The following is a 23,427-nucleotide window of genomic DNA, read 5'->3' as shown; positions in this document are numbered from 1 at the left end:
CTTTTGTCTTTTAACCTTCCTATTAGTTTTGTACAAGGCTGATTTACTACCTTTACTGTATATTTGCCTTTACCAATGAACTTTTTACTTTTGTAACTTTCATGTTTTTAGTTGTGACTTTTTTTTGCTTAGAGAAGTCCCTTTAACATTTCTTGTAAATTTGGATTGATGGTGTGGAACTCTTTTAGTTTTTGCTTCTTTGTAAAACTTTCAATTTTTCCATTAAATCTGAATGAAAGACTTGCCAAGTAGAGTATTCTTGGTTGTAGGTTTTTCCCTTTTATCATTTGAAATAGGTCATGCTATTCCTTCTGGCCTGCAGAGTTTCTGCTGAAAAGACAGCTGATAGCCTTATGTAACCCTTGTATGTAACCTGTTGCTTTTCCCTTGCTGCTTTTAATATTCTCTCTTTATCTGTCATTTTTGCCATTTGAATTACAATGTGTCTTAGTGTTTTCCTCTTTGGGTTGATCCTGTTTGGGACTCTCTCTGTTTCCTGGACTTGGATGTCTCTTTCTTTTCCCAAGTTAGGGAAGCTTTCAGATGTTATGCCTTCATATATGTTCTCTGCCTCTTTCTCTCTCTCTTCTCCTTCTGGGACCCCTATAATGTGAATATTAGTATACTTCATGTTTTCTCAGAAGTCTCTTAAACTGTCCTCATTTCTTTTTTTTTCTTTTTTCTGTTCAGTTTCAGTGATTTACACTTTCTCACTCTGTTCATCCATTCTTCTCTAAGCTCTTTGATCATCTTTACAATCATTATCTTGAACATTTCATTAGGTAGACTGCCTCTCTCCACTTCACTTATTTCTAGGGTTTTATCTTGTTCCTTCATTTGAAACATATTCCTCTGTTGCCTCATTTTGCCTAATTTGATGTTTTTATTTTTATGTCTCTGGTAGGTTGGTTATGTTTCCTGACCTTTGATAAGTAGTTTTTTGTAGGAGACATCCTATGCATCCCAGCAACACACTCCCCTCTGATTACCAGTGTTATATGCTCTAGGGTTGTCCCCTATGAGGGTTGTGTGGGTCCTTCTGTTGTGGCAGGCTGACAACTGTGGGTAGTTTGGTAAGCATGGCTGGCCCTAAGTCCAGTTAGTTGCCAGGCCCTGCCTTGTGCAGAGCTTGCCAGCTTCTGGTTGGTGAGTCTGTGTCATGGGGTGGCTGTCTGTGGAACCCTGGGGGGTTCTGGGGCTGGCGCTGGCTCAGTTGTGGGCAGAGCCATGTTCTGGGGTGGGTGGTTGCAGGGCTGGGGTTCCTGGATCTAGTGTCATCCTGCTGGTGGGTGTGGCCAGTTCTTGACATGGCTGGCTGCGGGTTCTGGGGTGTCCCAAAGCTGGTGTTGAACTGCTGGTGAGTGGGGCTATGGCCCAGTGGGTCCTGGGGCTGTTACAGGCCTGCTGATGTGTTGGCTGTGTCCTGACAAGACAGGGGGCAGGGCTGCAGTTGTCTTGGGGCTGGTGTCCAACCACTGGTATGTAGGTTCAGGGGCCAGGAGATCCTGGGGTTAGTGTCCACCGACCAGTGTGTGAAGCTGGGTCCTGGGGCTATGCTGGCTCATTGGCAGACAGAACACAGTACTGGAGTCTCTGACTTCAGGGTCCAGGGGTTCCAGAGCTGCATTAGACTTCTTGTGGGTGGGGCCAGCTGTGGGGTATGCATTGTCCCAAAGCTTGTGTCAGATCTCTGGTAAGAGTGGTCAGATCCTGGGGTGGCTGATTGAGGGGTCCAAGGTGTTGGCCTGTGTTGGCCTGATGGTTGGCAGGACTGGGGCCCAATGAGCTTTGGGGCTGGCGCTAGCTTCCTGGTGTATTGCTAGGCCCTGACAAGCCAGGGGTAGGGCTCTTGTGATCTCAGAACTGCTTTCTGCCTGCTAGTGGGTTGGTGGGGCCCAGGGGGCTCTGTGGCTAGTGCTTGCCCTCTGGTAGGTGAAGCTAGGTCTCAAGGTTTCTGGCTGTAGAGCCCTGGGGGTCCCAGTTCTGATGCCTACACACTGGTGTGTGGAGCAGTGTCCTGGGCCTTCTGGTGGACAAGGTCATGTCCAGGAATGGCTGGGGGCTTAGTGGATGTTAAGACAGCCTGTAATTGGTGGGTGGGGCTGTATCCCCACCCAGCTAATTGCTGGGCCTGAGGCGTCCCAGTACTGGTGCCTACAGGCTGGTGGGTGGGGGCAGGGCAGTGTTTCAAGGGTAAAAAGCTAAAGGGAGGCTTCCAAATGGCACTTGCCTGCATCAGTGCCCACATGGTAGAGCAGCTCCCCAAAATAGCTGCCACCAGTGTCTATGTCCCCAGAGAGAGCTGCAGTTGCCTCCTGCCTCTCCAGGAGACTCCAAAATTAGTGGGTGGTTCTGTGAATTGAGCTTTTATCACTTCATGCGCCCTGTTCTTTCCTACCTTTGTTCCTGCTCTTTCTTTTACCTTTTCTGATATCTTCTGTACAAATTCTTTTTCAGAGTCCAAATCAACTGCCACCTTTTCCTAGGAATCTTGCTTCTTCTTCCAGTCAGAACTGACGTTTCTGTTTCCTTAACAACCAAGACCCTCTTGTTTCTGTTCGGGCAAAGCACTAATAAATCCACTTTGAGTACATGTGAATCAATGAAGTTATGATTCCATTAATGAAAAGACTCAAACATTTATTAAACTCCCATCCACCAAAGGCTGGTCCTGCGATATTCATTCATGCTTTTAGCCTACGTTTGCCTCTTCTCAACACTTTTTCTGTATACAGCTGCTACAGGGAATCTGCTCTGGAACATGTACCTCCCCCACCAACAAAACTATTCAATGACTCCTTCTTGCTTGCAGAAGAAAGTTAACTGCTTGGCGCCACATTTCTTGTCTTCTGGCACCTGTCTCATCTTACCTGTTGCTATCTTTACCCTGTACTTGAATTTTCCTAAACACAAAATTACATACAGTTCCATGAACATGCCTTAGTTTACACAGGTGGACTCAGCTTAGAACACCCTCCATTCAACTTCTCACCAAGCTCTTCTTCTTCATGGAGACACTGTTTTCTCATTTAGCCATCTCTGCTCCACCTACCCCGACAAACACAGCCTCCCTGTGCTGTCTCTGCTCTGGATGGGGTAGAAAGTGTCCACCCATCTCCCAGCTTCCCCAAGTTCAGCTATTTTAGGCTCTCACACTGGAAACTATTATGGAGACTGGTCCAACCCTAAGGTTATGTGGAACTGTGGTGCCCTCTACTGCTTTCCAGAACTATAACTACTTTGCTTTCTTTCATTCAATACAAGGGAAAATGCTAAAGGAACAAATGGGAATTCGGCCGATAGACCATTATTTTTCAGGGCAAACATTGAATTCCATATTAAAACAAACATTATGAAACGGTAATATATATTCTTCTAAAATGTGAATTTCTATAAGGTTATGATATGCCTTATTATTTCACTATCCTTTCAGGTCCATCTGACCTAAGGCTCTGTTATATGTTCATAAATATGGAGAGACTGGGTTACCATTTCATCTCAAGGAGAAGGTAAATATTTAAGCCACATGCTTAAATACAATTTTAAAGATTAGCTCTTAGTAAACATAGTTTCCATATGTTCAATAATATGCACTGAAATTAAACTAATAGGAAAAACATGGAAATTTTAAAAATAGTTCATCAAAAGAACATAAATTCTCCTACAGTTGATCTCATTGATTAAAATAGTATTGTTAAAAATTAGTATCTGTAACTCTTACTAATCCAGAATAGTCCCTGGTTTATCTACTTTTTTTTTTTTTTTTTTGCAAAAATTACTGAATGAATTTGGTAATCTCTAAAGCTTTAAATTCACTAATTATTTGAACTCTTTGATTTGCTTTATCCTGGGAAGAGTAGCTGTCACTGTTATCTCCAAACCTAGAATTCTAACACTTAGTAGGGTAAATTATATTGATTCTGATTGTTTTAAATTTAATGATATTGACTGTCAATGAACTTTATCTTAGTGATATGACTTTTGAGAAATTATAAAATAAAGAAATGCCTGTGTTCAATTTATTCATTTTAGAATCAGAAAAGCTTTTCAAATGAGCATCTTACCTAATTTATATTTCATACAGAACCACTAGAATCTCAGTTATTTAATACTGTGACTAACTGTATATTCAGAATAACACTTCCTTATATTTGCAACATTTATGTATTTTTATGTCCTGTTCCTTAAATATATTTACAAGTTGTTATTTTTGGAAAATCTTAGAATTTTTGGAAAGTGCAAAAGTGCTAGCAGTTAGCTTAGATTTGGAATACATGGCATTAAACATAACTGAAGAACAGAGTGACTTCACACACTGAAAGATTAAAGATATTTTCTGGGGGAAAGTTAGAAATTTGCCTTTCTCACAATTATTCTGTTAAAAGTGACTGTAAACAACTCAGTGTCACAAAAGATGTGGAAATAATAGTACACTGCCCATCATGCTCTTGCTGGTTTTACTTTAAATCTTGAACATCTCCCCCTGGGTGTTCTCATAGCCAAAAGGCAGCTGCCTCCTGAGGAAACCAGATGCTGCCATCTTAAAACCAGGACTGTGCTTGCTTTTGCACCCCTATTCCGCCCAGGCATTAGTGCCAGCCTCACCTCTTGGACTGAGCACACTGCGGCAGAGACAGACACGATCCCAATAGTGAAATCTCACATGTGCGTGGGTGCAGGAGGCAGTGCCCTGCACCAGTGTCCGCGCCCCAGACCCGTTCTCAGGTCTTCAGACCCCAGGGCCCCTTGCTACTGACAAGGCGGCTTCTTGTCCAGAAAGGGAACTTCCTAAAACGCCCAAATGTATACTGCAATTAGGTAAGTGTTTAATTCTAATTAATCCAATTTTACTCTGACTTTCCTTCCCGTGGCGATGAATTACAGATTTAAAAAAGTAGCCTCACAAGCTAGCTTCTTTCTAAAGCGAGGAGCAGATGCGGACACAGAGGCCTGCGTGGAGGACTAAGGAAGACTGAGGCCAGGCCAGTAAGGTGCTCAGGGCTGGCCCTGGAACAGGAAAGCTCTCGGAGAAACGGCCTCCGGCGGCTGCCTGCTGACACGCCCTTTCCATCTCAGCTCTGAAACAGAGGGACCGCTGCTTATTACAGGAGGCATCGATATTCTCCCGCAGGCTACCAAGAAACTTCATCGAAAATGTGGCCTATCCCAAACCTGGCCCAGCCGCGGGCCCGGAGCCCTCCCCCTCCGCTGAGCCGGCCCGAGGCGAGGGCGCATTTGGTGAGAGTCTGGCGGCCTCTACCGGAGCGCCTCTGCAGAGGAACGTTCCCCAAAGCCGGAGACGACATGTGGCGCTCGGGCGAGGTGAGAGCGAGCGCGCGAGTGCACTGGGGACGCGGCGGGGCGGAGGGGGGGCGGATCTCTGCAGCAGGGCAGAGCGCGGCCTCGGTCGCGGAGCGGAGCCGCAGGGCGGCGGCGGGAGCGCGGGGGGCACCGGAGCCTTTCGGCCCGGGAGGACTGGGGAAGTTCGCGCTGGCGGCATGGGGCGGTGACGCCGCACTGGCCTTCCGCTCCTGCCAGCCGGTTGAGAGCAGGCGGAGGAGGAGGAGGATGCACCCTCACCGACGGCTTGCCTTCCCGGGCCGGCGCGCAGGGTAAGCCCGGGCGCGCGGGACCGGGGAAGTGGGGTAAGAAGGTGCGGGCGAGGGCGACAGGACGGGCGGCCCCGGCTCGGTCCGCACCCTTATCATCGGGGCTGCCTGTCTTGGGAAGGCAGGTAGAGACAGGCGGGGAGCCACGGGCGGCCGGGAGCGCAAACTTTCCCCCGGCGACTGCGGAGGCATAGCCAGCGCGGGAGCTCAGGGGGGTCCAGAGCGGCGCAGCCCCGCGGGACGGGGCACCAGGGCTCAGTGCCCACGGGCTCGCCGGTAGGAACTGGGGCGTGGGGCATCCGCCGCCGTCACTGGAGCCGACGGGCGGGATCGCCTATCCGGAGGGCTCCATCGGCCCCAGGCCTTCGAGGCGCGCGGCGTCCAGGAGCTTCCTGCAGGGTGGGCGCCGGCTCGGCGGCGGGGGGCGCGGGCGGGTCGCACGAGCTGCTCGAGGCCGGGGGACACCAAGCCGGCACTGCACCGCGCGCTTCTCTCCGAGAAAGAAAGCGCCGCCCGGCAGGACGCTCCGCTCGGACCCCGGGCAGGAGCCGGGCAGGTCTGCTGGGGCCAGAAGCTAGCCGGGGAGGGTCGGCGAGCGTTTGGCGCTGGGCGCGCCGCTGCGGACCGGGCAGGAGGCCGACCCTGCCGGGCCGTGGGCACCAAGCCGGCGGAGGCTTACTTCCGCAGTGCCGCCCACGCGCCCACCAGCTCCCGCGAGCCCCCGCGGCGGTCCCGGGACCGTGGGAGCGCAGCCTCTCTTTGGGGTCCCGGCTCCGGGCTGAGGGCAGCAGGAGGCGCCGCCCCGGTTTCCCGCATGCAGCGCCGCCTGCTCGCCGCCGGGACTCTGGCCCGGGTTTGGCGACAAGCCCCAGGACGCGCCCAGGCGACCCCCGCCCTGTCTTTCTCGACTCGAGGGCCTTGGATTCTGAGGTGGAAGTACCTGTTGTGTGTTTCCCATTTCCGGAGTTGGCCTGGGGTCGCCTCGGGAAAATGTTTCTTTTGAACACGCGGTGCTCCTATAAGATGTGTATCTATTTGCGTTATGCGCATATTGAGAAATATACGCCTTCGCTAAGGTTAGTTGCAGAGCCCAGGGATTGTGGCTACTTGGATTTCAAATGCATTAATTAGGGCCCAGCACAGAGCCCAGAGCCAAGAGACTTTCCCAAATGCAGTGATTTTTAAGTTCTTCAGTCATGGGGACAGATTGCTGAGAAAGTGGCAACCCTCCCTTATAAGCCAGTTCTTATATTATCGTGATCTTGTAGAAGACCTGTTTCTTAAATGTGCCTTTTTCCCCCTCTTTCCGTATACTGTCTCTCAGCACCTTGAAGAACAAGGAGTAGCTTGCTGACTTTGAACGCGTGGCAAATATTTCAGAAAGGTAAAAGTATTCCACTTGTGGATTTGACAGATGCAAAATACAGTTAGATAACTTCAGGCATTGAATTTAATAATAGGACTAATGGGTCATTTGATAACATGGTAAAAATAAAACAAAGTATTTGAGGCATGGGAAAAAATAATTTAGGGGAATGATTCTGCACCTTGAGTAAAAGTGAAAATTAAGCCTACTGTAATTTCTTTTTATGCCCCCATAAAAAGGCCAGTGAACACAGATAACTCCTGATGTGGAGCCGTGCTGCACAAGGACAGCCAGGCTCCTTTCTTTCTGAACTGTGTGTGTTAGCAGTGTGATTTGATTCCAGGAACTGCGTCACAGAAACATTCATGTTTATATATTTTTCCCCCTTTCAGCTTCAAGATCAAGGTTGAGAAAGGAACAGTTATTCTTCCAAATTCATCTGCTTCAGCTATTATTCTTATTGGGAATGGACAATGGAATGTTCTCTAGCTTTATCATGATCAAAAACCTCCTTCTGTTTTGTATTTCCATGAACTTAGCCAGTCACTTTGGGTAAGTTATCATCTATGCTTTGATTTTACGATTTTCGGGGCACAAGTGCCTTTCAGAAACTTTGCTGAGCAGTGTATTAGCAAACCTTCGCTGGCCACCTTTGCAGTCCCACACCCTTGAACTTGGTGTAAATAAATAAAAGAGTCCTTGCCCTACCCCACACTTTATTCCTGAGCAAGGCACTTGGAATAAAGGCACTTTATTCCTTTTTTCCAAGTGTGGGTCTCTGAAGTGAGTCAGAGAAAAGAGGCACATTATGTTTTCAAAAGTGGAAGAAGATGGTTTCAGAGTTGGCTGTGTTTCCTCCCACTCCGGTTAAAGCACGATTCAGAAGTTGACCTGCCTAAAGGACATTTATTGCTTGTTAGACAAGGCAATGATCACCATTCTGATTGCCCTCCTTGGTGCCATTATGCAAAGGAATTTGCCTTTAAAGCCAGGCCCACACTAGGCAGCACTGACAAGGACTTGCAGTGGTCCTGGCTTGAGGCATAGGCCTTGAACTGTGGCCATCTGAATGCCGAGGTAGATACCAGAAACTACATGTGCCTGAAGATCTGCAGGACACCCAGGCATTTGGCGTTATCAATTCCTTTCCTCTTCTTCCCCAAACTGTTCTGGCTGATCAAAAGGATTGTCACTTGAAGTTGGTGGAGTATAATTAAGAAGTTAAATTTTAGGACAAAAGTCACCAAGCACCCCTTCTGTGAAAATCAACTGTGGAAGTTGCACTTGTGTGAAACATGGAGGGATCTTCAGGGCACGGTGAATCTGCAACAGATCCCTACTAGCTGGCAGGAAGGAGGACCCTTCCAAGAGCATGACCTTCTCTCTTTGTCCTCTGGACATTTTCTGTTCTTTTGACATTCCCAGGTGTGTACAGAGGAGGAAACAGAGAGAGAGAGAGAGAGAGGCTTGTGACCATCCCCAGGTGTGTGGCTGGTACATGACGGCAGTGGGGCTGTGTACCAGCTCCGTCAGGGACTAGTCCAGTCCTCAGCACCGTGAGGAATGTGCACACTAACCATGCCTGTGGGACGTGCCTCTTAGCCATTCAGGGTATTCCCTTGGGAAAGAGCATTAGTTGTTATTCTTGCCTTGCTGCTTGTCTTGAGTGGTTATTTCCCTACCTGTGCCTTTGGTTTTCTTATCTGTTCAGTGAATGTCTTCCTTTTCAAGGGCTCTCCCTGCTGCTAAACCTTATAGGATTTAACCATGATGTTCCTACATATCTCTGCATGAGAAGTGTGTTTAGAAGTGAAATCATACACAATATTTAAATTTCCAAGTTAATACATTAGGTAGTTAATTTGCTTACTATATATAACACATATATTTAGCAGTATTTCAGGGGTAAGAAATAGGCTAGGATTGAGAACATGTATTTTTTCCTAAGATTTTGGTCAGATATATTTTTGTGAATCTGCATTCTGTAGTCACGAAGGTATTGTACTCTCTGGTGGATGAAAGTCTGAAATATGAAGGAATGTGCATACCGAGTTTAGCCGTTAGAAGCAGCTATACTTTATTTCTTATTTAATTTGATGGCTTTCTGAGGTCATCTTCAAAACAGAGATATATCTGTTAGTTTCTGGAAGCTAATACAGAGCAAGTGGTAGAATACCCCTCAATCTCCTTAGAGAATTAGCTGTTGGAGAAGTTTTGAATCTGTTAGATATAAGGTCAATAGTCCATCCCAAAACGATACCTACTGACTGCAGAAAATGTGTGAGACACAGAATAGTATGTGAAAAAGAAAAACATCCTTAATTCCACCACACAGAAACAATCATTCTTCATATTTTGGTGTGTTTTCTTCCCCTTGTTTCTATGCCTAGCTTTATACAGTTGGGATCATACTGTGCCTTCAGTTTTGTGTTTTTGTGCTTTCTTCATGCCAATACTTTGTTACTACAAACTTTGAAATGTATGATTTAAAATGGATGAATATTATTACCGTGCATAAATGCTTCATCATGGGCTACTTCCCTAATTTGGGGTGTTTACATTGTTTCCGGTTGTGCTGTTATTGCATTTTCCTACAGTGAACATATTTGGCTTACAATTGTTTTAAGTATTTGAGATCATTTCTATTAGAAGATCTTCCTGTAAGTGGGATTTTACGTCAGCTCCCCTGAGTACTTTTAGCTCTTGGTCCTACATGTCCAGTTGCTTCTGAGCACCAGGATCTGCAGCAAAGCAGGAAGCCCAGCAGGGTGTGGTTTTCAACAGAAGACATCTTGACACCTGGGGGCACAAGTCCCTATTTATTTCCCTTCTTATACAAGGCTCCTTTCACTTGCTTATTACTATAAACGAATTTAAGAATAATTTTGTCAAATTGCAAAGAAAGTTTCAGAACACTTATTTGGCTTAAAATCTTGACAAAATAATAGCTATTGCAATATAGAGTGCCTGTTTGTTATGTGGTCTGTTTTAGATAAACCCTAGGAGGAGCCTTATGAGCTAAGCATCATTAGCCCTGTCTTATGGTCGGGAAGGCAAGAGTAAAGGATGGCTAACTGGGGAAGTTCGCCAAGCCGGTCATGCTGGAGTTCCGTCCTCAGCCCTCCTCAGAGTGAACCTGCCTGGTGGTCCTGAGGCTCCCCTCCTGATTTCATGTGGTTTGCAGGGAAGGTCTAAGTCAGACTGATCTATAGAGGAAGGGGACATAATTTTGAAAGGTATTCTCTGCATTGGAGTAGAGAGAGTTTTCTGTTCTGAAATTACAGGAAAAAAAGAGTTTGGGTAAGCTCTGTTATTTCCCCCAAAGAAAGAGTTTATGTGATTTGGTTCTAAAGAAAGGTGAACGGGGAAGCATGTAAGGCCTTAATTTGAACATTGTGGGACAAGAGAAATGCTGATGCCTGTGAATACGTAAAGGAAACCAGACAACTGGTGGAGGGTTAGGAGGGTGACAGGAAACCAGTCAGGGAGCAGAAGGAAAGAGACAAGTACACGTGTGCTTTTGTGCAGTACAAAGTTATACCCAGTGTTTGTGAAAAGCATGTGGATTTGGCAATCAGGAAATTTATAAATGTGATAAGCAAAATGTATTTGGTGATTATATAAGATAATGTGAAATTGCTTTGAAAATATGAGTCTCATTTCTTCTCCTTCTTCTCCCTTTTATTTTCTAAATTTGATCAGAGCCACAAGTAGCTCATTTTCAGTAGCCTTTGTAATTCTTCTGTTAGTTTTAAGTTATATAACAGAGCATGAGTCAAGTGTATAACAGAACAGAGGCCTATTTGCCTGTCAGCCTTATGCAATGTCACGTTTAGAGACATGGTTTAATTTGAGGCATTATGATTATTTTAATGAGACCAGTAATCAAATGTACATGGTAAAAAAAAAACTAGCACAGAAACAATGTCTGAATCAATGTAATGTCAAAATACATAATATTAAATTTAATCTGGAATTAGTTTATCATCATTTGAAAACTCATACTTTATCAGACTTGATTGACCAGTGTTAATTGTAAGATAAATTTGAGGATTATCAACTCAATGATAAGGTAAAATCTGATTCCATTCATTTAATAGTATTAAACATTTTTTAGAGGTTTATCTATTGGAAAATTAAAAATGCATTAGAATTTTATCACATGGGAGCTACAATTCAAATAGACTTTGGAAAACAGTATTTTATAATTGGCAATTATAGGCAGATTCTTGTAGAAGTAGCTTAAGAACAGGAACAGATAAGGTTCTTCTTTATCTGTCTACACAAGTGTGCTAACCGGGACCTTTGGTTTCATGAAGAGGGCTTATTCATACACTTTCTCAAGGACAGTTCTCTTCTTTTAACTAGAGCAGAAAGTATACTCTCTCTGAGTCATTTAAGTAGTCACAATGTCTTTTTAAATGGCAAGTTCTCTCTTGTGAATCCCCAGATGGCAAGTTCTTCCTGCCTGTAGCTGCTGGTTCACAAGACCCAGGACAAAAAGCCATCGTAACAATTGTAAAAACACAGAGAAGTGCTGTGAAGCAGTTAGGACACACACAGGTGAGGGGGCGTCTAAGTGGAGGCTGCAGAGATGGCCAGAGATCTCACATATAGTAAACATTTTAGGTGACTAAGATCCTGCTACAGAGTAACGCCCAATATTTTTTAAGGCACCAAAAGAAAATACTTCCAAATTACACACTTTGTAGAAGAAACTCTTAGCAGGTTTATCATGCGAACAGGCAGAGCTTAGAAGGACAGTCAGCCAGAGTTGACCCAGCCGGCCCTGTCTGGCCATCAGCTCCAAGATGAGTCACTGGCTTGGTTCAAGGGGAGAAGGAGAATGTGGGCTTTTGGATTTTTTACAAAGGTGCAATTGCATAACATGCATATTTTAATTGGTGTGAAATTTCAAAGGAAAATATTAGAATCAAAAGTAGAAAAATCTTATCATAGAACTATGGTGGCAGCAACAATAATTATCAGTGTTTACATGAGTATTTCTCCTTCATTTCCAGAATGCATTTTCAAAAAAACGTACTGTTTAATTTTCACAAAACCTTCATTTTGTAGGTGAAAAGAGTTCAGGCGATAGAACACAGAGAAACATGTCTAAGTTTCATCACTGGAAAGTGGAAAAGTCAGGATCCATCTCCAGGCTCAGGGCCTGGGCTAGCACCCTCCATGCAGGACCTTTTCCAGAATGTCTGGATATTTAAGGTGCAACGAAAAGGGATAGAATGGGGGAAAATCTATACTTTGAAATGCCCTAACCTAGAACTCAAATAACACTGCTCTAAAGATAGTTGGTTTATCGTAGCCTGAATAAAATCAAATGCAAAATATGTACTATGAAATATAATGATATAGCGAGGGAACCATATTATAGGAAAATTAAGATATACTATGAAACTGGCTTTAGCAGTTCATTGAAAATTCTGTTTTATTTGTATTTATTTAACACTTTATTTCAAGGTCAAAAGGCAAACCTAAAAATAAATGAAACCCAGGACCAGTTCATTTTCAGTTTTAACAACAACAGAAAAAATTGGGCCATCACTCCATAATCAATTTGGTTCCTATTTCAGGGATGTAGGTGTCATTTTGACAGAGGACAGTGAAGCTGCTCTGTGTGGCAGCAGAATTACTAAGCCTGCCTGCAACTCAGTTTCCTAATCTCCAGGTGGAGTTAATAATGGATCTTAAGTCACAGGGTTGATGCGAAGGATAAATTGCTGAATGAGTGCTAAATGCTGAAACATGGCCAGGTAGGGAGGGAGTGCTAAGTCCAGGCTAGCCGTCCTGGGTGTTGTGACCAGGAGACCCTGAGGTTTACTAGACCCATGGGGTGGGCACGGCAAAGTCATGTCAGCAGAGTCTCCCTTGCCACGTGAGGGAGCACATTCACAGTCACAGGTTCTGGGGATCAGGATGTGGGCATCCTGCAGTATGGTGCCCTGTGGCTGCATCAGTGTTTACTGAGTCCTTCCTACATGCCAGGCACCGTTCTAGGTGCTGAGACTCTGTGGTGCGCAGAGTAGAGCCTGCCTTCCAGGAGGACTCCTTCTAGTGTGCAGTAAACACGTACTTATCAGTTGGGTCACAAGGATTGCTGAGAAGAGTGATCAGAGTAGGAGGTAGTGAGTGTGCTGGAGAGAAGTGCTCAAGCAGATGTCTAAAGAAAGTGAGCATGTGAGCAGCGCCCTTCATGGAGATGATTGGACAGGTGAGAGAAGCAGCAGATGCAGGGTGATGAGGAAGCAGTGTGAGGAAGGGGAAGGTTGGTGGGAGGCAGGACCAGAGAAGCAGTTGGGAGGGTCAGATCATGAAGGACCTTGTAGGCCACACTAGGTAGTATCAGGACGAGCATTTGGCTGTTGAAGAGTGAAATATGAGCCCATTGAGATGTGACCATAGAATGACAAACGTTAAAGCTGACTCTGGCTGCTGAGTGGAGAATACACTAAGAGTCCAAGGTGGGCAGGCTTAGTAAAGGAGGGACCAGGGAGGAAGTTAAGAGGCAAATCAATGACCCAGGGGAGGGGCATTTCGGTCAGCAGGATCTGTTGATAGGCTGATGTGAATGTGAAAGAAGAGGAGTCAGGGATGATCTCCCCAGTGCTTGACCTGAAAACATGATGAGTTCAATTGGCTATTGTTGAGCTGGTGGGGACAGTAGGAGAAGAGGCTGTAGAGAATCATGAGTGCAGTCTTGGACCTGTGAGATGCTTGTTAGATATCCAAGTGGCCAGGTAGGCCATTGGACATACAGGTCCAGAGTCAGAGAGGAAGAGATTGGGGGTGGAGACATGAACTTGAGAGAGACATTTAAAGCCATTAGATTGAATGAGATTAATCAGAGATTGAGTGTAGACTGAAAAAGGGTCCCTGGACAGCCCTGGAACACACCAGGGTTTAAGGTCAAGAAGGTAAGAAGCAGGCAAGCAAGACTGAGGAGAAGAGGCCAGTGAAGATAAGAAGAAGAAAGAGAGTCATGTCCTGCAACGAGCGGAGAAGTGTTGTAAGAAGGGGATGTGGTCAGCTGAGGGCTGAGACTGGACCTTCGGGTTTGGCAGTGTGGAGGAGCGGCCAGAAGAGAGCTTTCACTGGGAGGCAGTTGGGCAAAGCCCGAGTGGAGTGGAGCAAGAGAAGGGCGGAGAGACAGCAGAGACCTTTGAGCAGAAAACTCCAGTGAGTTTTGATGAGAAGAGAGGCTAAGGATGGAACAATAGCTGGGAGGGGATACAGGGTGAATGAAAGACTTTTTAAAGACCTGATGTAATTACTGATAGGAATGGTTGGGGGGAGGGAGACCCGTGTGTGATAAGCACCAGTATGATTCATGTGCTTTATAATCATATATGTGGGGCACCCAGTGTGGCTGGGGGGAGGGAAGGGGCTGAGTCTAGGGAAGTGGGCAGAGTCAGATGAAGCGGGTGTGGCCTGCAAGACCGGGACCTGGGTTGCACCTTGCAGGTGGTAGGATTCTGAACCAGGCTGCAGTGGTTGGGAACAGGAGTGGAGCATCTACATGGAGGGTGGCAGACAGGGGTAGGGTGGACTTGAGCACTGTCTACGGAGCTGACAGGCAGGACCAGGGGCACCTTTGACAGGGGCACCATCTAAGAGTTCTGGCATAATGTTTTATGGCCATGACTTTATCCACATAAAGCACACATGTCAATCCCCGTTTTCCACCATAAGAGGGAACAACTCTTATTTGGAAACTCGGGGTTGACTTTCACGTCTGGCTATATCTACCATTTTCTTTTTAAATTTTACATATTTTTTAACATGGTTAGCTAAAGTGTCATGCAATGGAAATTTGAAGAAAACATCACAAAACCATGCCATTTAGAGGGACTTATTTAGTGAGCTTAAAGTAACAAGCAAATAAACTGAAGATACATTTCTCAGAAGTAATTAAATACTGAAGAAAAAATGCAGAAAGAAATGCAGTTCAAGAAAACAGATAAGCTGCTGCTTAAAAGCAATTCTGTTCCAGTCCCAAAGTAAGTTCACATTCAAGCTGGCCTGCAGATGCAATTACCTATCCTATTTTATGGAAATCAAAAAATGCCTGTCAGCATAAGCAGAGATAACATCACAAGAAATGCATCACACATTGCCATCAATAGCATCATTTGTGGTACGGGACAAAAGACTTTTCTTCCACAGAAATGATGACATAACTTGAACTTGAACCCTTTACTGAAATAAGGAGACCTCATCAGGCATCAGTTGGTAAAATGAAGCACCTTTAAAGATGGACTCCACCTCATAGTGTTATTACTAGTAGAGATTGTAATACTGATAGAAAAGATACACTGGAGTAAAATTTCCTCAAAAAGAAAAAGACTCTTAGATTTGACTACCAGTACAACTCTTTGCTCACTCCTCTTTCAGAGTAATGCATGGATTCTACTGCAGGTTTCACCCTGTGTTCGTAACTGATTTTGGAGACAGTTCTCTTGGGATCCCTGCCCTGCTGTATTCAGACTCCTCCCTCCCCATTACTCCCCGACTCCCCATCTGAAACGCTGCTGATGGCCTCATCCATCCCGCCTCTACCCCCTGTCATCACCTGAGCAATGGGTCTCTACGCCTCCAGTCTTGCCTCTTCTAAGTCCATCATCCTCAAGGTGCCTGGGGGCCACAAGGAAAGAAAATGTCCCTGTTAAGATGCTCTGAGTTTCCCACCACCTTCAGGCTAGATCCTAGCGGTGGAGCTTTTCACATGAATGCGCCATGATTTGAGCCACACACGTGGCTCTTCTCACCAGAGTTCAACGTACCCTCTGCAAATGTCAGTATTTCTTTTCTTTTCTTTTTTAAAATTTTTATTGGAGTATAGTTGATTTACAATGTTGTGTTAGTTTCTGCTGTACAACAAAGTGAATCAGTTATAAATATACATATATCCACTCTTTTAGATTCTTTTCCCATATAGTTCATTACAGAGTATTGAGTAGAGTTCCCTGTTCTATACAGTAGGTCCTTATTAGTTATCTGTTTTATATATAATAATGTGTATATGTCAATACCAATCTCCCAGTTTCTTAGTGCCACTGCTCACAACCCCTTCCTTTGGCTTGAGACCTGATCTTCATGCTTGAAGGCTTAGGTCTGCTTTCCTCTCCTCTGACCCCATACAAAGCTTGATCCCTCCCCTTTGGGTACGTAGAATGCCCTGCATATTGCAAAGATTCCTGCACCAACCATATTCTACAGAAATCCTCTAGGAACATGGCTTATTCTTTTAGATGCAGTCATGTTCCCTAGGTTGGGGACACCACCTTTCTCATTGACACCACCAGTCCTCACCACAATACCAGGCACATGGTTGATGTCCACAATACCTTTGTTGAGCTGAGCTGCTGGGATAAGCACTGGGCCCAACCCGACAGCCTCTCTGAAGACGTGAGAGAGAAGAGACACTCTCTGGGGTCATTTGGAGTCACTCTGGCAGTTGGCTCAGAGAGCAACCTTTCTGTTTCCAATCTAGACAGGCTTAGAACAGTACCTCTCCCCCATGGCTGCACATGAAGATCACTTGGGGACATTATAAAATACCAGTGCGCATTCCTCCTGGGTGAATTAAAGCTGAGTCTCTAGGGCCTAGAAACCCCTAGAAACCCTGAAGAGGCTAATGCAGAAGTCACAGAATCAAACGCCTTAAAGAGACCAGATGTAAGACCACAGGGACAGGTGGGAAATTTGCACAATTGCTAGAGTTGACCCTTTCTAAAGTCATTCACATTTATTGTTCTGAAAACTCTGCTGGTGAAATAAACCCATTAGTGGACCACGTTTCATGGCTGTCTGTTCCCCACTCCACATCATCAGAAGTCTCTGAAAGACCCAGAACCTCAAGCCTGGCAGGGGCCACTCATAGCGTTTTAGGAAGCCCTTCCACCTCCTGAGCATCTTGTACCACCCATATCACTGCCCATGTCACAACCACCAGCTTCCTTCCTCAGTCTGAAATATGGGGCTCAGAGTTCAAGTTTAGGGATCGAGTCCTTGTGCCTTTTGTATAGACCTGTACCTGGGTAGGAAGTTATAAAAAATGAGGATGTTTTAACATGCGTGGTTAGGTCTACATTTCCTTTATGATCCCTTTTCTGGAATATCAATCTGAAAATATTGCAACTGTTTCATAGACTAAATGTGACATGTGTTTGTAGAAAACAGGCAGTAACTATAAGGAAACAGTTCATATTTTCAGAGAACCTAGTTCATTAATCCTGATACTGAAGGGGAAATCAAATTTTTCAAGCATTTCTACTTTATCTAAGGTCGTTCTCAGAAATAACGGATCTAGTCTCAGCTCACAAAATCTGCTTCTCCCCGAGCTCAGAGCCTTCAGCTTATCCTGGAAGCAGCTGTGTACTCACAGCTTACCTGAGGGCCGGCAGAGCTCTTTGGTTTTACTCAGAACAGTGAAGATGCAAGCTGGAGCCTGCTTTCTGTACCTTAGAGGGCTGAGGGCATCTTGTGTTTCCACCTGGAGGACTCGTGGATTTGCTCACTGCGTGGAATTGCTCACTGAAGGCACAGCCCACTCTTTGTGTGTTACTTTGTTTTCCTAGCCCAAATGGAACAAAGCAAGCTGAAGTCACTCTGTATATTAGAAGCAGTCTGTAAAGATTATACAACTTGATATGCATGAGCAAGTTCACCAGACCCCTCTGAGAGTCTCCTGTATGCTGGCACGTCATTTGCTTTCAGTGGTAAGGGAAGGGCCTTCCTCTCCGTAGCAGTGAAGATGGTGCATTTTGTAACAACGAGCTGCAGATGAATGGTTTTTGAGGAGGATCTATGGACTGAGGAGGACTTCCCAGTTGTTCACGAGAGGAACCTCTACTCCTGCCCCGACAGGCATTTTCAGGACTTTTTTAGAAACCGTTTCTTACCTCCTAGGGCCTACCTTCAGTAAAAATAGAGAAAAAATCACTGCAAATCCCCAGCCATGGCCTCTCTAAAAAAAAATTTAAAAGTCCACAGATAAATAGAAGAAGCAGTTACAGCAAAAGATGGCAGATATTGAAATTCCTGCAAGAAAAGTGTAATTATGTGTAAATGGGTGTAGATATATTTGAACTCTTTTTAAAATTTTGGCCAAAAAGTGGAAGAAGAGCTTTGGAAGTCTTAGACATTGCATACTATCCCATTGCTTTTGGCAATGATTTGGGTATTTGTGAAGCAGGATTCAGAGCCATGTGGAATGGTGTTTGTCTGAGTCAGTGGTGGAGCAGTGTACCAGAGTGTCTGGGAGGCAGTTCCCCTGGAGACAGGCACTGGGACTGCATGGTCTGTGGGCATCTCCATAGTCTCTATCTCTGGACAGTCAAGGCTATTCAGAGCAAATATAATTTAAGAACATTTTCACAACAGATGTAATAGTTTTTAAAAATGTGCTTGAAACATTAAAGTATGCTTTTTCTTTTATTTTTTCTCATTGTGACTTTATTTTACATTTTTTATTGAGATATAATTGATATATAACATTGTGTAAGTTTAGGGTGTGTTGATTTGATACATTTATATATTGCAATATGATCACCACCTTAGCATTAGCTGACACCTCTATCATGTCACATAATTATCATTTCCTTTTTGTGATGGAAACACTTAAGATCTAGCCTCTTAGTAACTTTGAAGTTTATAACACAGTATTGTTAAGTATAATTACTATGCTGTGCATTAGATCCCCAGAACTTATTTACCTTCTAGTTGGAGGTTTGTAACCTTAAATAACATCTCCCCAGTTCCATCACCCCCAGCCCCTGGTTACCACCATTCTACTCTGTTTCTACGAGTTGGCTTTTTTAGATTCCACATACAAGTGATAAGCCTTTTCTACTAGTGTGCATGCTCTCATCTCTCCTCTAAGTTAAAGAGCCAACGGGGACCTTCCAAAAATTGGACACTTGGACCAAGCCCAGAATTGAATAACCAAACTGGTGAGAGTTATGAGCACCATGCGACGTGGACATTGAGGTCAGATTTACTTTGAGCAATAGTTGTTCAACTGGGCATGTGCACAGACTTTCTTTCATAAACTTGGAGCACAGTGTTAAGCCCCTTTGTCCTGACATTAGGTCTTCAAGGCTGAGTGCTTTGTCTTTCTAAAGTGTGAAACTACAATAGATGTCAGAGAAAAGGGAATTCAATATTTTTAAATGCTAAGTCACAGAGTAAAAAAAGTATGTGTCTGTGTGCTCCATACTAACAGGGCTGAATTTTAGGTTGTTAGAGCTTCAACAATATGCATTTTAATGGTGATGGGAAAATTAGATCCAAAGAACTTTATAGTGTCTCATTCAAAAGGGAGTCACTTTAGGCCATTAGAGAGTTGATCTGTTTAGATGCAGTCAGTGAAAATGACCAATTTTTGAGAAGTGGGTGGGGCAGGTACTGCACTCAGTGCTGCCCTCAGATCCACCTGCTGATGGCAGGGCTCAGCGTCCATTCCAGCCACTTCACAGAAGAGAAAGTGCATGAGCACAGTGGGGCCCCACAGTCAGGCACTACAGGGAGGTCCCAGGAGCCCTCTGTTCTCCCAAGTACCAAGGGTGCTTGACTTCTCGGGACCACAGCTGGCTCTCAGCTGGGTTGAGTTCCCCTTGAAGCCAAGCCAGATGTGCAGGTCAGGTTCTTGGTAATAACACATATCTTGCTGTTTGCACTTCTGAAAAAGCAGCAATGGATGCCTGAGGTGGAACCCATGATGTTCAGGTGTGTTACCGTCTTCTAGACTTGTGACTTTCTTTCCCTCCAGATAACTTCCTCGGTTTGCCCAAATCTGCTCAGGGCCATTTCTCATTTCCAGGTGCTCCATCAACATACACTTTTGAGGCCTGGATAACTTCACTGAATTGTACAAACTAGACTGTTCTTCCTGTGAACCTCCTAGAAGGTTCTGCCCGTCTTCTCAGGGTTTTATCGTAAGTTGACATGTTGGGTCACACAGAACACTGTGCTCCCTTAGTCTCTCCTCTGAGGCGACATCACGTAAAGCCAGGGTTTTCAGCCTGGGCTTCACAATTCCTGCTCCCTGCATCCTGTGCTTTGGCTGGAGCTGTGTGTGCTGGCAGCTGGCAGTGCTGATGGTACAGAAGCCCACAGACTCTGTCGTCCCTTCACCATATGCTCCAGTCCTGGCATAATGCTCATAGCACAAATGCTCCCAATTAAGGATACAGGGAAATTTGGGCACACCAATCTTACTTTCAAATTGGATAAAGTTTTTAATGTCTCCCCGACACCCTATAGCCCATTGCAGTTGACTCACTAACAAAATGAAGACTCAGTTTTTCTGTGTTTAAACCAAACTTCTGAAATACCCTGTGAGTGGGTTAGGTTCTGCTAGTCCATGTGCAGTGACTAATATGTCTTAAAAATGGCTACACTATTGACACAAACAGCTCTTCAGAATCTGGGAGGGATGGATTTTGAGCATCACGTAAGGTTGATGGGCGACCAGCCCAGAGCCAGCATTCTCTGGCTGGCTATTCAAGAATTAGGGTTATTCAAGATATTCAAGAATAAGGCTTATGTATGCAAAACAATAACCTGGGTAGTACAGGAGATCATTCTTAGATGCCCTCCCTTCAAGACAAGTCACCATATTATTCCCTGGTTTCTATACTTTGAGAATAATTTGTAAGAAATAATTAATACAAGCTTGAACTCTTTCTTTTGTTTCTCCATTAAAAAGCTTTTCACAAATGCCAACCAGTTCTGTAAAAGAAGAAACCAATGACAACATCACAATATTCACCAGGATCTTGGATGGGCTCCTGGATGGCTACGACAACAGACTGAGGCCTGGGCTCGGAGGTTGGTGTATGCTCCTTGGCTGAGGCCCTCGAGGCCCAAGGGAAATTTTTGCTTAAACACAGCTCATGTTTCCTGTGGTTCAAACAATTCCTCAAAGAGCTTCCCTGCTAGGAGTTTGAATTGGTGGTGTTGCTAAGGCTTCTGCATATTATCATTTTCCAGATGCAAGAAGCCAGGGGAAGTGGTCTCCCTGCAAACTCCCTTTTCTCCCCAGATAATGGTAAGGCCATTCTGGTCCACTTAAGGAGGAACCACTTCTTAGGTGTTACTGAAGCGGAGGTTACCCTATGTTAGGAAATACTTTATAATCAATGTCATACCCTCCCATCTATGCGAGTCCTTTTCAGAAATCCACTATTCAGTGCAAGTGCTCATCACACCATTACATGTTACAGGTTTAATTTTTCACTAGAGCCATAATCACAGTTTTTACTTTGACCCTATATAGTTGATAAAACTAAATGTGTAGTAAAATATGCTTTCAGGGTACAACTGGCTTAATTTTGTGCTGAGAATCATGTGCCATTTCAGGCATGTGTGGTGCCCTTGGCTCTAACCGATTTAGATGTGGTACATTTGAACCTGCTCTATTAGGTAAGGAGGGACCTTCTAGCAAATACATTCCCAGAGGAATATGTTTAATCTTTCTCCATTATTTGCATTTTTAGCAGGGACATTTACTTAAAGTATCATTTGACATTCTCTGCCTTTTTGGCAAGACAAGTCCACATAGGCTCCTTGACACCGTTTTACTCCACCCTGAGTTATGTCCCTCTGAATTGTGAGCTGGGGCCCTGGTGAGGAACCTGTGTCTGTGTTTCAGAGCGTATCACTCAGGTGAGAACGGACATCTATGTCACCAGCTTCGGCCCGGTGTCTGACACGGAAATGGTAGGTGTGAGGCGCGGCCCCACCCAGACCACTCTAAATCCTGAAGGCACTGGCCCAGGGCCTCCTCTCCTTGAGTTGTCACCTGGTTGCCTCCCTTTGCACTAGGAATACACCATAGACGTGTTTTTCCGACAAAGCTGGAAAGACGAAAGGCTTCGGTTTAAAGGGCCCATGCAGCGCCTGCCTCTCAACAACCTCCTTGCCAGCAAAATCTGGACTCCAGACACCTTCTTCCACAATGGGAAGAAGTCCATCGCCCACAACATGACCACGCCCAACAAGCTGCTGCGGCTGGAGGATGATGGCACTCTGCTCTACACCATGCGGTGAGTGTGCTTAGTCGTGCCCTGGGCTGCCGGGCAGGGGTGGGGGTGGGCGGAGCCGAGAGGAGATGGGCTGGTTTGAGGATTCTGTCGTGTGTGTGATGGATATTTTTTACCTTGACCTACCTATACTGATGTCCATGTAGCTTATTTCTTTGGGCTGCTATGGGTTCATAGTATTTATCTATATTTGTTTTTTGATTCAAGATCAAGGGCATCTTTGTTGTTGTTGTTTTTTCTGGCTGTGCTGGGTCTTTGTTGCTGCACATGGACTTTCTCTAGTTGCCGTGAGTGGGGCTACTCTTCGTTGTGGTGCACAGGCTTCTCATTGTTGTGGCCTCTCTTGTTGCAGAGCCTGAGCTCTAGGTGCTTGGGCTTCAGTAGTTGTAGCATGCAGGATCAGTAGATGAAGCGTGCAGGCTCAGCAGTTGCAGCTTGCGGGCTCTAGAGAGTGGGCTCAGTAGTTCTGGCCCACCAGCTTAGTTGCCCTGCAGCATGTGGGATCTTCCCGAACCAGGAATTGAACCCCTGTCCCCTGCATTGGCAGGCGGATTCTTAACCACTGCACCACCAGGGAAGTACAGACCGAGGGCATCTTTGGAAGAGTGACCCAGATAATGTAAGTTAGGGAAATTTTATTTTAAAAGAAATTTTATTTTAAAAATCTAAGGAGAACCCTTTTTTGTTGCAATTGTGCCACGCTTTTGACGTTTTAAAAGTCTGTTTCTTGTATGGTTTGATAACATTTCAAATGCTGAGGTTAAAATTTAGTATTTCTCATTTAAAATGATCATTAGTCATTTAAAAAAAATTCTGAATTATTCATTGCATCTGAGTAAATCAATAAATTGACCAGAGAGACTCCTTTATAGCTTTTCAGGTTCCATGGTGGGCCTAAGTAGACTTTAGAAAATATTTTTTAAATTAACAAAAAAGAAAGAAAAAAGGCACTAAAGCCAAGTTAAAAAAAAAAGCACATGCATTTATGTAGCTGTTATTGGAATTTCTCTTAGTTACAATTCTTCACAATAAACTTTATATTTAAAAGAATAATCATAGTGGAAAATAATATTGATACAGTCATCTTTAGAGGCTGCATGTCCTAACATAATTTTGAGGAACCCTTTGGCACATTGTGTCCCAAACTTATTTGACAACAGGTCTCGATTTATAACAACCCAATAAGGATTCTGACCAGTGATCTGTGCACACACCTGGGCATTTTGTTCCAGTCCTCACTCTTCCCCTTTCCCTACATTGATCTGGAAGGTGTTTCACCCATAGATGGAGACAGGAGTTGTGAACTCACGTCAGTGTCCGAGGCAGTGCCTTCTCCATGCAGAGAGTATGTGAAAAGCTGAGAAATATCTTAAGGGTCGACAGTTAGTCC

At 44.8% G+C, this 23,427-nt stretch overlaps 1 protein-coding gene across 1 annotated transcript in view; it reads left to right on the top strand.

Annotated features, from left to right (window-relative positions):
• The first annotated feature begins 4,801 nt into the window (after window positions 1–4,801).
• The window catches only part of GABRA5 (gamma-aminobutyric acid type A receptor subunit alpha5), a 103,417-nt gene continuing 84,791 nt past the window's right edge, over window positions 4,802–23,427 (top strand). Inside the window, exons 1-7 of the mRNA XM_060095103.1 lie at window positions 4,802–4,818; window positions 5,132–5,322; window positions 6,934–6,993; window positions 7,368–7,527; window positions 20,702–20,823; window positions 21,647–21,714; window positions 21,820–22,040. Of these exons, the coding sequence (XP_059951086.1) occupies window positions 7,442–7,527; window positions 20,702–20,823; window positions 21,647–21,714; window positions 21,820–22,040 (497 nt within the window). The 5' untranslated portion in view covers window positions 4,802–4,818; window positions 5,132–5,322; window positions 6,934–6,993; window positions 7,368–7,441. The remainder of the gene's footprint in view (window positions 4,819–5,131; window positions 5,323–6,933; window positions 6,994–7,367; window positions 7,528–20,701; window positions 20,824–21,646; window positions 21,715–21,819; window positions 22,041–23,427) is intronic.

This window comes from Mesoplodon densirostris, chromosome 4 (genome assembly GCF_025265405.1).
Source record: "Mesoplodon densirostris isolate mMesDen1 chromosome 4, mMesDen1 primary haplotype, whole genome shotgun sequence".
NCBI lineage: Eukaryota > Metazoa > Chordata > Mammalia > Artiodactyla > Ziphiidae > Mesoplodon > Mesoplodon densirostris.
This window is presented reverse-complemented; position numbering and strand designations above follow the sequence as displayed.